A 14,200-nucleotide genomic window follows, 5' to 3' on the forward strand; every position below is an offset into this window, starting at 1 on the left:
CTGACAAGCAGCTAAGAGAAAAGGCCTCACACCGTGGGGCTGAAGATCTGGCATCCCTTTGCTTTTTGTTCTTGGTCATAGAGAGAGAAAAATTTATCAAAAAAGTACATTAGGCTATAAATTATATGTATCAGCAGACTGCAAGCAATTGGCACAGAAAATTACCTGTTTAGAAATTAGTTACTACACAATTCGGCCCAATTAACAATGGGAGACAATTTATTGTATATATCTGACAAGCAATCCAGCATAACAATTATAGTATATCCTTGTTTTGATTTTTAGAAGTTTCCTTTTTATTTAGAAGTTTCTTAGGAAAGTTTTTAAATGAAGTTAACTGTGTTAAAAAGTTTGTAGGTAAAAAAAGTTCTGATAACTAAGCAGCAGCTAGTCTCCGGCTGAAGGTCATGTGAATAGAATAGTCCTTTGATGCTTAGGCTTTAGCTGATAGGGATGCACTGGCGGTTATTCACTGTTTTAAATAATTGTCTAAATGAAAAAATAAGTAGCTTTAATGTTAGGTCTGGTTTATTATCTATTAACCTTGAAAGCTGCCGTCTAGCTGAGACCTGTAGGGGCCAGTAGTCTATGGGAAACATAATATACTAATTGTTTTTGCTTTACACATGATAATGTATTTCCTTATTATTATTACTAATAATGAATAAAAAAAGACCTGCTGAGTCTCTCGGCAGAAGATACTAGCACCTCACCAAGTGTCAGTGTCTCCTCATTCTACCTCATCCCCTTCCCCTCAGCCCCTAAGTTTCAGATCTTTCGTTTTTGCCGATGCCGTCTCATCCTTTCAGGAACCCCTGACACGACGTTTTGCCGGAGGCTGGTCCCCGGCAATTTTGCCTCTTCACTTTCATTATGTACCTTTTGATACTGAAGTGCTTAACTTGACTGTAGTCAAATATATCAATCAATATTTTGTCTTGTTCAAAAAATATATACTGAGTCCACATTATCTCTGACATTTATGTTTCAAAGTATGTTTCTTACATTTAAATCTATAATCTACAGGCAATTATGTTTCGTAAAAGTAGGGATCTCATTTCATTTTTCCTCAATTGAATAATCTGTCCCTGCATCCTTTCTGTAGTTAATCTGCAATCCCTCTTGTTTTATAGTGTGATTCCAAACGTGTGAATATGATTTTAGGCCCTCTAGTCTGTTCCACTTGCTAATTTGTCAATCTTACACCAATGGTGTACTAAATCTTAATTATCATCTGGTAGAGCAAGGTCCCATACCTACTGAATACCAAAATTATTTTTGGCCTTCTTCCCTTCCAAATGTATTTTAGAATCATTCTGAAAACTTCCCTAAATAACCTGTTAGATGGGCCTCCCTGGTGGCGCAGCGGTTGAGTGCGGGGTTGCCAAGCTGCCCGCAGCCTTGCAGCGCCGGATGGCGCGCAGACCTCTCCTGCCGCCCGCTGCTCCCCTCAGCAGTGTACTTGGTCCTTCTGCCTGCTCTGCTCCCCGCTCTGGCTCTGGTGAATTCTCTCACCCTCCCGCGCTTCTGACTGTACCCACTGCTTGTATAAATAAATAAATAAATCTTTTTAAAAAAAAAACAAAAAAACCTGTTAGAATTTTCACTGAAATTGCATTGACGCTTATCAATTTGGAGGGAGCTGACATCGATTTCAATCACGAATCTTCAAAATATCACACAGGTTTAACAAACTGCTCCAACAAAGACACAGTCAAATCCAATTGAAATGGCGTAAACTAATGGTTTCTTTGTGGGGGTAGTTTTACGAAGCATTAAAAATTATTTAACTAGGAAACTGTTGGAAAAGCCGACTGCCTCAAATTAACGTGGAGAATCAGAGGGCCTAGAAATGGGGGTCAGGCAAGTCCCAGAAATGTAGGTCAGACTGCTGGGTCAGCCCTCCCACTCAATTTTTCAATTTTAAGAGGCTCTCTTCTGGGCCTTCAAGGTCTGTCTTCATTCCTAAATCTACTTAGGTCTTTGATCCACCGCAGTTATTTAGCACCTCCACGCTTGTCAGGCCCTGTGCGAGGTGAAGGGAATACAAGAGCACCTTAAGGCTGTAAATAAAAATTACTCTACAATGTGATAATCGGTATTTCTGAAAGCAAGTAGAGAGAAGGAAGTAATTCTGTCTTCCAGGGAGTGGCATCTGAGTTGAGTCTTACAAAGGATGAGCACTGCAATCAAGAAAAAGAAGGGCAGGCCATTCAGAGGAGAGAAAGGCGTATTTAAAAGAACAGGTGAGAGCTGGGAGCTGCTGGAGATCAGAGAAGCTGGTGGCGTGAGGTCTCACACTGGGTAGAAACTGGGGCACCTCGGTGCTAGGGGTGGAGCCCGGGACCCGGTTTCGGGGGGCGGGAGGTCACCTTCAGGCCCCCACTACCCCCTAAGGCCGTTCCAGGTAGTCGGCTTCAAGGCAGCTCACCCCACTCCAAGCCCTTCAACGAGCCCCACTCAGGCCTTTCCCCGGAGACCCCCCCCTGAGCCCAGACCCGGCCCAGGGGGCGGCGCACACCTTGCCGAGTTGCCGTCTCAGACCTTCGCAGTCGAACTCCATATCCAGCCAGGTGGTCCAGCCAGGTGACACGACCCCAAGCCCGGGACCTTCTTCCGAACTGAAGCTCGGACGGGGGCCGCCGAGGTCCAACCCGTCCGGAGGCCCAAGGCCCCGCCCCTTCCCAGACTGGAAAGTCAAGTCGCCTTCCCTGCAGCATTTCCCGCCGCAGCTCCACCCGGAGTGCGACCCGGCAGGACTCCGAGAGTCAGCAGAAGCAGGTTAGCGCCGAGGGGACCATGGCCCGACTTGCTGGAAGGAAAGTTGGGGACCTCTGCGAGGCGAAGAATAGGAAGCACCGAGGAGAGAAGCAGTCAAGGAGGTAGAAGCAACTTGCATTGTTCTGGAAGAGTTTCTGGAAGGATGTGCAATTCAGCAGAGTACCGAGAAAGAGCAAGGCTGAAAGTTGCAGTTCGATTTAGAAAGAAGAGGTAGTGGATCAGCAAAAGCAAAACTTCAGGTTCTAGAGAGGGAAAACGGAGTCGGGAAGAGCCTTGGAGAACTGGGAGATAGGACAACCAGGTGAGGGTGGTTGGGCTAGGTGGCGCCAAAACCTTGTTGGTGGCAGAGTGGGAAAATCCAGGTTAAAAAAAGTTTGAAAATAGAAGAGGTAGATTGGTGGGTAAAGTCATCTGGGAATGGAGGGTGAAGAGATAGGATTTTCTGGCCTTGTTTGGTCTTCTTGACTTTTTTTTTTTTTTTTTTTTTAAGATTTATGCATACAAGAGCTGGGACACAGGCCAGAGATGCGGGGGTTGGGGGTTTGAAAGGATTCACCAGAGACAAGAGTGGGGAACAGACAGATTGACCGAAGTACACTGCTGAGGGGAGCAGCGGGTGAGACAGGAGAGGTCTGCTGTGCCATGTGGGTTGCTCCCTGGGAGGCGGGGGATCGAACTCGTGCTGCAGAGGCTGTGGATTGCTTCATGGTGCAGTGCTTAACCCCTTGCACCACCAGGGAGTCCCTGGTCTTCTTGACTTTTGAGTTACTTACCTGGTCTGTTTCCCTGGCTTGGACCACTGGGCCTAAAAAATGGCAGGAGCTGCATGTTATAATTGTCAAGAGGTGGTGGGGGAGTGGGGGATGGGGGGTGGGCAGGAGGGTGATTGTGTTTATAGGAAGAGCCAAAGGCAGGAATGCTGCGACTCAATTAGGAGAAACGAAAAACTGGAAGGAACATTTTCATTTATTCAAAAAACTTTGTTGAGCATTGGCTATTTGTTAGGTATTTTTCTAGAACTGAAGATACAGCAGTGAACAAAATAGACAAAAATATCAGCTGTATAAGGTTGTCATCCTTTCATTAGTAGATGAGAAAAAATATAAGTAAAGCTTACTGAATGTTAGACTAATTGTTGGGGAAACTATTTTAAAGGCAGGGTAAGGAGATCAGAGCAGTTCTCATTGAGAGGTGAGAGATTTCCTTAGCTATTAGAGGGCAGTCAAGGCAAAATCCTAAGACAGGTGGCTGCTTGGGGAGGTTCAAAACAGCAAGGAGACTTACCATGGCTGAAGTAGAAAGAAATAAGAGGTGAGGAAGCAGAAAGCCTAAGACAGAAATATGAAGGCGGCACAGATGGTTTAGGAAGTGATTCCTCTAGTGCCATCCCCAGACTGGGACTCAGCTTCATCAGGAAATTGTTAGAAATATAGAATCTAAGGCTTCCCCCCAGACTTACTGAATCAGAAACCAGAAACTCTTGGGATGGAACCTGAGCAATCTGATTTAACAAGCCTTCCAGGTAATAGAAATGCATAAAGTCTGAGAACTGGTGGGAGGTTTTATAGGCCATTGTGACCTGGTATGTCAATGCCTTTCAGCCAAGACATTAGGAGGAATACACCTGTAGTTAACTAAGGTGTGGTGATTAATCCTTGCAGCAAGGGAGCAGATGCTGTGAAGAGCAATTGAGACAGCTCAGAAGGAAAGTGTTTGAAAGAACCTATTATAGGATTTGGGCTTTGGGTGGTTTGGGGGAGGGTTCAAGGAAACAAAGCGTCATTTTAGATTGGGTTTTGTCAGAAAGTGAGGACTGTTCTATGAATGGGTGTCTCAATAAATACAAGATGGCCAGACTGAGTGAGGATAAAGCTGTAATTGGTAAAGCTGCAGCACTCATATTAGCAGAGAGAAAAGGATGTTTGGTTTTTGGACTGTACAGTGATGTTTTTGTTGCCTCTGCTTAGACAAAATCATGAAGTAATCTTATTTTGTCTCATTTTATTGTGGTTCAAGTGAGCCTGTCTGATGTTGGTGTTTTGTGAAATGTTTTATATCCAAAAGGAAAATAACATGGCCTAGCACAGTGTTTGACAACACTGAGAACTGGCTGGATCGGAGCAGTTCCCGAATGTCAAGGGCTGCTATTCTCTTTCTCAGATTTTTACTATGAGAGAAAAAAGGAAGCTTTTGAAGGACTTTAAACAGAGGAATGATATGATGGAATTTTAAAAGAATTAAGTTTGACCGTTGTGTTGTGAAGAGACTAGTGTGGGCAAGAGTGGAAGCCATGAGACAGGAGATGACAAGATTATAGGGAAGAGTTGAAGGGGTAAGTATCTGTTAGATATACCTCAGCCAGAGCTAACAACCCTGAGCTTTGGCAACCCCTGACATAGCGTCTAAATATTGGGATGGGGGCCTCCCCGGTGGCGCAGCAGTTGAGCACTGGGTTGCAAAGCTGCCCGCATCCCCGGCTGCTCCCCAGCCACTGGAGGAGGGTCCCACATGGCGCGCAGACCTCTCCTGCCGCCCGCTGCTCCCCTTAGCAGTGTACTTCGTCTGTCTGCCTGCTCTGCTCTCCGCTCTGACTCTGGTGAATTCTCTCACCCTTCCGCGCTTCTGACTGTACCCAATGCTTGTATAAATAAATAAAAAAATAAATCTTTAAAAAAAAAAAATATTGGGATGGGGCCCAGAAGTCAGAATGTAATGCAAGAAGAAAAGATGTGGGTTGGAAGAAAGAATGGCTTTTGAGTGTGGCCCACTTGTTTAGGAAATTTGGTTATAAAAAGAAATGAAGAATCAAGACAAGAGGGAGCCATTGCACCAGTTGGAGGCTTTTGAAGGAGAGGACAAGAATACTTGTGGCTTCTTGAAAGCTAAGAAAAGAGAACCAATGGGGAGGAACTAATCAAAGGTGTTGAAGAATCACCTCATAAAAATAAGATGGTGGTGAGCGAGGCAGCTGGGTCCTACATCCTGGCCATGATCTGGAACTTCAGCTGTGAGCTCTAATGCAGGTTACTAGATGCTCTAAGCCTCAGTTTTCTCATTAGTGGAATGGGGTTGATAAGATTACCTACCTCACATTGTTGCTGTGAGATAATGCATACATACATGGAGCTTGGCTTGCTGCTTAGCCTACACTATCCTTGGGTAGGATCTCTGACCTGTGGTAAATCTGGGCCATTTAGCCAGTGATGTCACAATGCCCTACTAGACTCCAACTTCTCCACTAGGGAGTTCACGGATCCTTTGGAGCCAAGGACTGCAGCTGACATGCGAGAACTCTATCAGCTGAGGGTTTCATGAATATTCTCCTTTGCCAAGATCTTGGTGAATAGTCTTTCACTGTGCATTTGTGTCTGAGAGATTTTACTTTTTATCATGATCGTGCTTGGCTGGATGCTTTTTGTTGGACTTGCATGTTACATGGGTACATTTCCAGAGTCCATGGTAAGTAATAATCCTGCCTGTAAACCCCTGGTAGTCAGTCCTGACCAACCCTCCCATCTGAGGTTTCGGACCAAATGGGAAAGTTCGTTGACATCTCACCACTAATTAGAAGTCAAGATACCATGGAAACAAAAGTTAGTTTCCAGGCTACTTCCCATCTCATGGGGACATCTTTCTTTTAAGTCTCCCCCTTCTTTAATATACCTACCCGCATGGGTACTTGATGTCACCTATTTCTAGGCATCGGATTTATAAGGGGTCTGCTGGAGACAGTGCCTGACTTCCAGATTTCAGGCCAAGTGGAGCAGTGCTGCTAGGAAAGGGAACATGGGCGTTGGTCGGACATTTCAGCAGCCCTTACAGTCACCGTACAGAGGCAATTACCTACTGCGTCAAGTGGAGCCACCTATAAGTTTCTTTCTGATTTAGCCTCCAACTCTGAAGTGGAGAGAGAGGTGGCCTGTTCATCAGAGAAGGGCACGACTGAGGAACCGAGCTTTGGATGAAGATGTGAAACTGTGAGTGGGTGGATGGGTCTTTTTTTTTTTTTAAGATTTATTATGCATACAAGAACTGGGGTACAGACCAGAGGTGTGGAGGGGTGAGAGGATTCAGGCAGATCTACTGAAATATACTACTGAGGGGAGCAGTGGGCGGGCGAGACAGGAGAGGTCTGTGCCATGTGGGTAGCTCCCTGGGCGGGGATTGAACTCATGCTGCAGAGGCTGTGGCTAGCTTCACAGTGCTGCATCTTAACCCCTTGCACCACCAGGGAGGCCCCTGGATGGGTCTTTTGGACTGGATTCCTTCATTTCCAGAGAACTTGGTAGCACCCTGAAACCGCAGTGGAGAATTTATATTCCAGTGGAAAATACAATAAACATGGAAGGGGAAATGTACCATAAACTATATGGCAGTGGAAGAGAACTTAGGGCTCAAAAGGTCTGAGGGCAGCAGACTGAGATTCAGAAATAACCATTTCTCATAAATTATTTTTTGTATACTTTTCAGATGTTCCTCTTAATTTATTTTCTCCTCGCAAACTTACAATAAATACGACTGACATTTTTTAAAATTCATTTTTATTGTTATTGAAGTACCGTTATTTTCCATCCTTGCTAGTATCTTGACAGTATCGGGGTCTCCACTCCCCCCACCCCAACACCACCACTACCACCAAGTATGTTCACCATGGCCCTCCCCCTACCAGAGCACCCATTGTCCTCCACCATGGTTCACTGTGTTTTCCCCTCATTCCCCTGTTTTCTCTCCTCCCCCTCCCCTTCTGAAAGCCGAAGGTCAATGTTCAGTTTCAAGGGTTGATTTTAAAGTTTATTTGCCCCTTTGTTTGACAACCAGAATTTTTTTATATTAATTTTTTTTACATCAGTGTTCATTTTAAAATAATATTTGCTTCCCCCCGCCCCCTCAGGTGTAGTCCCCATAGAGTTTCCTTCCCCAATGCACCTGTGCACCATCACCTCAGTCCCCTGTGCTCCTCCCTCCCTCCCTCTCATCCCTCTCCCTCCTCCTCCCCTGCAGGATGTCTCTGATTGATAATTGTTTGTCTTTGCTTTGTTGTGTTTTGTACTGTTATTATTTTTTTTTAAAGATTTATTTTTATTTATTTATACAAGCACTGGGTACAGTCAGAAGCGCGGGAGGGTGAGAGAATTCACCAGAGCCAGAGCGGGGAGCAGAACAGGCAGAAGGACCGAAGCACACTGCTCAGGGGAGCAGCGGGCGGCAGGAGAGGTCTGCGCGCCATGTGGGACCCTCCTCTGGTGGGGAGCAGCAGGGATCGAACCAGCGCCACAGAGGCCGCGGGCAGCTTTGCAACCCAGCGCTCTACCGCTGCGCCTCCAGGGAGGCCCTACCACATCTTCTTGATGTGGGCATTTGGGCATCTAATTTTGGGCATTTGGGTGGTTTCCAGTGACAACCAGAATTTTTAAGTCCCTTTCGGCAGATCATGAAACTGGAGTTAATGTGTTTGAGTTCAAGTCCTAACTTTGCAACTACCTATGAAAGCTTGGAAACATTTAATCTCTCAGAAACTCAGTTTCTAAATCTGCATAGTGGAGATATCTCACTATCTTACTGTTTTTGTGAAGATTACATTGGGAATCCATATAAAGCATTTAACCCAAAGCTTGACAATTAGTATTTAGTAAATGCTAACTTCACAATTAAGCAAAACATGAACCAGTTAACAAAGATTTGCTGTTGACAACAACTGCAACTATTTACCCAAGGACACACAAACCAGCTGGCTTGTGAAGCTGTACTGCAAGATTAGGTATCTGCATTTAATAGCTTCTCACACTCACACCACTGGACTAGACCACCCATAGGAAACTTTTTTTTTTAAAGATTTATTTATTTATGCATACAAGAGTGAGGTGTAGGCCAGAGGTGTGGGGGGTGAGAGGTGTGGGGGGCAGAACAAGCAGATTGACTGAAATACACTGCTGAGGGGAGCAGTGGGCGAGTCAGGAGAGGTCTGCTGTGCCATATGGGTTAGCTCCCTGGCTGGGGATCAAACTCGTGCTGCAGTGGCTGTGGATAGCTTTGTAGTGCTGAGACTTAATTCCTTGCGCCACCAGGGAGGTCCCCCCCCTCCCCATAGGAAACTAATAGCATCATCCTTTCAGCCTACTATCTTCTGGGTTTCTTGCATCCCAACCCATCTCATTCAGACCTTTTCAGAAAATGTCCCCACTGTTATCCTTAACTCTGAGAATCTTAATGATATACTGGTTACAGGAGCAGGTTTTCTAGGAAGCTACCCAGAAGGCAGTGTCAAGTCCCACGCCCAGATGTATTAAGAGCAAGGCCTGATGGCTATTTTGGTGTTTTCCTCCATCTTCCCCAGAATTTCTATGAGGGCACTGGCCTAACACAGACCTTTGTGGGGTTCGGGGTGTGGAGGGAGGCACTGGGTACCTGTTTAGCTGCCACTGTCACACTGTGATGCTGACCAAACCATTGAAACATTCTGTGCCTCAGTTTCTCCTGCTGTGAAATGAGCGTAACAGCCCATTTTCCTTCTCTTTCTTAGGAAAGTTGTGGCTTACCCTGCATGATTAAGGTTTAACTGTGCCATTTCACAAAATGCGAGATATTTCTTTTTTAAAGTCAAAAGCAATTGCACATAGTATATCTAACCATTAATCCTCCCAATTAATACAGGGTGGTTTTGTTTGTTTTTGCAAGGTAATGTTTTCTTTGCATTTCTTTGCATAAAGTCAGTAGTCAGAATTTTAGTGCCACTTAGATCCTAACAACATAGTCAGCATTACCTTCTGATAAGGCGTCTAGCTCCAACACACCCGGCATTCTGGCCTGTTGTCCCATAGCTACTCACTCTGAAACTGGTCCCCATAGTCACAGGAGCTGATGTCACAATTGGTGTCTGAGCTCTGCCCCCCAAAATAGCCATGGTGGGCCATTACAGTTCAGACTAGACCACAGAGCTCTGCAGCTAGGTCCTATCATGCTGGGCCATCTACCATCCGGTCTGGAATGAAGACAGTGCTGTTCCCAGGACTCAGGAACTAAAACACCACAGCTCTCACAACCACCCATTTTCCCTTCACACACCACCAGCTGAGCAAGAAACGCTACAATGATTGTTGTCTTATGGATGCTTCTCATTGCAGGAACAATGTGGAAGGGATATAAGTATCCCCCAGGAGGGGTAAGTGTGCCCTTTTGCCCTCTTTTCCTACTTTGGAACATATTCCCCCCAGATAAATGAACTAAACAGTAAAATCCAAATCTAGTAACTTTAAATATTCTTTATTAAAAAGTGTTATTGTAACTTATCTATTTCTCTTATCTACTTAGAATTGGGAGAGTTTCATCTTTCATGTGATCAACATAGTTTAAGAATATTTACTTTTTAAGTTCTTCAGTTTCTTATGACTAAACTGGAGGTGTAGAGGGAAAGCTTTATCAGGCCTGGTGTCAAAGCTGTCTGACAGGGGTGACTTGTCCTTGTGCGCTTAGGACATTTTGTATGTTTAACCTTCATTAGCATTTCCCAAATCAGGCCCCTCCGGCAAACCCACATGTAACTCGCTCTTTAAGTGAACACTGGCCTATAAAATGGTTCTGGAGACATATCCCTTTTCCTTCCTCCTCCTCTTAGATCTTGGATGTTTTTGTGTCCTGCCTCTTGTCACTCTGCTAAGCCCCGCTGGCAGCTGGGGTTGGAGTCATTGGGTCAAACAGAATGGCACACAGCCACCTCTGTCTGTCCTTCATAAGGAACAGTTGGCCCAGGCCCACAACCTGGCAAACACTAGGTAAGACCCGCTTGACCTACTTTTTTCTCCCCAGACCCCGGTGGAAATAACCAAAGATGATCCTGGTGAAGTCATGCAGCTCTGAAGCTCACCTGCCCAGCTGTACAGTTCCTGTTGTTGGTTTCCTATAAAGTAATTGCACATTAATTTGTCATTTTATGTAAAAAATTTCCGCCCTTTTTAACTCCAAGACTTGGTATTCTATTAGCAAACAGTGAGATGGAGTGTAGGTGGGGGGGAGGTAGGTAGTAGGGCTGGATGGGAGATGACATCTTTGACTAAATAACTAGTTTAAGTTGCTCTCGATTTCTGTGTCCTTAAGGACAGAAACTATAGCTCTTTAGACCCATTTCCCAAGTAATGCCTTTATCCTACCTGGTTTCTGGGTCCAGGATCCACTGGTGAAAGAATGTTATAAATGGGTAGATTGCAGCAACATGAAGATTATATTCTTTGAGGCTATTTCTCTTCATCCTTTTCACAGCTATTATCAAGAACCCAAAGCATGCACCATGTTTGGGAAGTCTCTCAATATTGGCTACTAGATAAATTTTACATATTTTAATCCTTATAACAGCCTTCTGAGCTAGATACTATCCTCATTTACAAAATGGCAAAAGTGAAGTTGAGAGGCTTTAGTGCCTGAGCAACCCACACAACTCGAGGTTGCACAAAGTTGAGATCCAGGCCTCTCCTTTGCCTGCTTTTGTATGACACAAAAAAGGAGCCAAACGAGTCAAATGCAAATGGATATTCAAGAGTTTCACTGCCTTCTGGCTCAAATGTCTTCCTCACCTGAACAGCCAAGACATTGATGATTCTTTTTGGAGTGAGTGCCAAAATAGGCCACATGTGTATAAACCTAATTGTTCAATTTCAGTATGATGCAAGGAGAGGTGTTTATGTGACCCAAGATGGGTAATCTAAGACCCAGGGTTTGAGCCCTAGGATATTCCTAATATGTCGTTTTAAAAAATGGTTTGGAGCTTTTAGATTCAGACTCTAAAAGAGGGGAAAACCTCACAAGAGCAAATACTTTAAAAACAAGCTATATGGAACTGTTCCCTTTCTGTGGCTGCTCCAGGAAGACTGATAGTTCCATTGTTCTAAAGTGCAACCCTACCAGCAAAGTACATCTTTTGGCAATATAGTCAATTTTGTTGACTATTTGACACGGTTGCTGAACTATTTTTAAGGGACTCTATGCACTGAATGGACTGCCCTCTTTTTACGCAAAGAAAAGTAGATTCAAAACCCATCAGCAATACTTGGTTAAGTTCTGAATCTAGCATACTAGTATCTTATACTTCTTGACCTTGATGCAACACATTAAGTGTATGGATCCTTTGACTGCATGGCTGTGCTTACTTTCCTCACATATATTCCTAAGGACTCACTTCCTCAGCCATGGCAGGCTCTTTTCTATATAGACAATCAGAACCTGCTCAAGTTTTCCTGACAAGAGGAAATATATATCCAGTTCTACTTCCCTCGGTTCCCAGAGCATACCTCCAAACAATTCTACAAGTTGGCTTTGTGATGGTGGGACAGTACCCTAAGTAGGTGGTTGGGCAGAGGGTAGGTATCAATGACAGGGGCTGAGCAGACATGAACGTGTAAGAGAGAATGACCAGAGGCCTGTGTTTAAGGAGGCAAACCGTATTTCTGAGGCTAATGAGTATGCTGGGATTTCTAACTAGAAAAATATTCCAGGTGATGAGATAAGGAATATCTGAATTTTGGTAAATAAATGCAAATCAGTGGAAAATATCAATAAAATATTTTTAATGCCTACAATTTCTTTTACACATAAGTTGCAAAACTTTTACCTGTATATGCAAAAGTAGATTCTCTTGCAAGTCAACAGCACCAGAAAACAAGCTAAACTATTAAATTTTTTTAACTTGATTTATCCATTCTATAAAAAGACATGGATTTAATAACTTCAAAGAAATCTAGTTCCCGCTCGTTAATTATACACTAAACACTTGAATATTTCATTACATCCACTCACAAAATAAATAGTCTAATATATCCAGTACATTGAAAATAAAACAACCAGTCTTTCTTCATATATTCTCTTTCTAAACATGTTTTGGTCTCCTGCTATATCTCAGAAAAGTACTAATAGCTGCTTTTAAATTACAAAATACAAAACCGTTAATTATTTCTTAGAGAAAATCTTGGGGATCATATTTAAAAAAATGAAATTCCAAGTTCCCATAGACTTTCTTTTTGTTAACAGTCTTTGAATCTTCTCACGGCACACATGTAAGGCTGCCTGTGACATGTGGAACCCTGGCCTCCCAATGGACATAACTGCATTTATACTTTAGAGAAAATACAAAGACAAATTTTCTGAAAGTAGCCTTAAAAGTGCCCCTTGCTTTGACATAGCAACATCAGAAGCAAGTGGGACTGTGCAATCAGAGCCATGTGAGTTTTATGAAAACTACTTTCCTTTCACATCATCTGTTAGAGAATGCTGCATCCATGATCATATAACATTACCATCGTGAGATAACATTACTACATTCGTGAATTAACATTACCCAATAAAAGGCACATTTTCAAATATTGAATTAATAAAATCTGAAAATCAGAACAGTAGAGGATACATTAAAAATCAAGCACTTAATTTGTAAACCTTGATAAAATAACAGCCTATTCCAGTTTCTTCAAAGGCTTGTGAGCTTTTTTACTAATTGGGAATTGCAGAACAAAATGGAAGACGATTTAGAAAGGCCAAGATAAATTTAAGACTCGGAACTTTAAAGAAAAAGTTACAAAGTACCCTTTTATAATGTTGAGTTGAATAATACAAAAATCGACATCTGTACTACAGAAGAAATGTACTCAGAAGTGATAGACAACATAGACATAACCTGACTCTTCCTACCAAATTCTGGAATGTCTATCTAGCACAGGTTGCCTCTGTACAAATAACTGTACAATATCAAGTAAAGTGCTAGCAAACCTTAAGCTTCCAGAAATCTTTCAGCTATGACAAGCACTTACAATTGTAGATTACAGACATGTGTCTGAATATTAAAAATCCAAGAAAAACATTTGGGAGAGAAAAGAAAGCATGTAAGTGACAATAAAGGAAATAATGTTCCAAGCCTTTATTACATGGGACATCACACTACCCTTAATTTTACTGAAGCTATTTGAGATGGGTGATAGGCAGTCAATAGACTGATTTTCTGCCACTAGTCAGTTCTATGTGGAGCTTTAGAAAGGGTGCTCAATTAGTAGTGAAGAGACACCTGTCAGATTCAAAATAAAAATCTTACATGTTCAAAATTTGAAAATCACTTCAAAATGAATCAGTCTTAAAGAATTGGGTCATGTAGTTGTCCCATTAAGGGATGACTATTAGGGATTACCAGTACAGTGGCCATCTATTATGGATTTTCCTGAATACAGAAAACTGAATAAAAAGAAATAACTTCTGGACCTGTTGAAGAGTTAAGGATTCTTTGTAGGCCTCTCCTATTTCCTAATCATGACTGTTCAGTGGTGTAGGATGGCCATGATGTTTATTGCAGAGCTGTTTTATAAGCTTATGTTCCACTGTCCCTAACCCGTCACACTGAGAATGCTCTTCAGTATCGTGTATCATTTTCTATAGCTGACTTTCCTTGAGA

At 43.1% G+C, this 14,200-nt stretch overlaps 2 protein-coding genes across 5 annotated transcripts in view; one reads left to right on the plus strand and one right to left on the minus strand.

Annotated features, from left to right (window-relative positions):
• UEVLD (UEV and lactate/malate dehyrogenase domains) overlaps positions 1-5,956 on the minus strand; it is a 42,189-nt gene extending 36,233 nt beyond the window's left edge. The window contains exon 1 of one of the 4 annotated variants that reach the window (XM_054699399.1): positions 5,868-5,956. In XM_054699399.1, coding sequence (XP_054555374.1) covers positions 5,868-5,903 — 36 coding nt within the window. In that variant the 5' untranslated portion in view covers positions 5,904-5,956. Of the gene's footprint in view, positions 1-2,521; positions 3,177-5,867 lie in introns of those variants that run through there. The other 3 variants (XM_037522745.2, XM_037522744.2, XM_054699400.1) reach the window with 3 other exon arrangements.
• MISFA (mitochondrial sheath formation associated) lies at positions 5,478-13,599 on the plus strand. The gene is made up of 4 exons (XM_037522746.2): positions 5,478-6,240; positions 6,670-6,758; positions 9,903-9,940; positions 10,585-13,599. The coding sequence occupies exons 1-3, from the start codon at positions 6,172-6,174 to the stop codon at positions 9,922-9,924; spliced, it is 180 nt and encodes a 59-aa protein (XP_037378643.1). The 5' UTR covers positions 5,478-6,171; the 3' UTR covers positions 9,925-9,940; positions 10,585-13,599.
• The last annotated feature ends 601 nt before the right edge of the window (positions 13,600-14,200 follow it).

Source organism: Talpa occidentalis, unplaced genomic scaffold, assembly GCF_014898055.3.
Source record: "Talpa occidentalis isolate TD23 unplaced genomic scaffold, MPIMG_talOcc4v2.1 talOcc4.3, whole genome shotgun sequence".
In the NCBI taxonomy this organism is placed as follows: domain Eukaryota; kingdom Metazoa; phylum Chordata; class Mammalia; order Eulipotyphla; family Talpidae; genus Talpa; species Talpa occidentalis.

Excerpts from the sequence above, each read along its gene's own strand:
- MISFA (XM_037522746.2), top strand. The coding sequence starts at position 6,172 with ATGATCGTGCTTGGCTGGATGCTTTTTGTTGGACTTGCATGTTACATG. Across the intron at positions 6,241-6,669 it reads GTACATTTCCAGAGTCCATG|CCTCCAACTCTGAAGTGGAG; the intron begins GTAAGTAATAAT and ends TTTCTGATTTAG. Across the intron at positions 6,759-9,902 it reads TTGGATGAAGATGTGAAACT|GAACAATGTGGAAGGGATAT; the intron begins GTGAGTGGGTGG and ends TTCTCATTGCAG.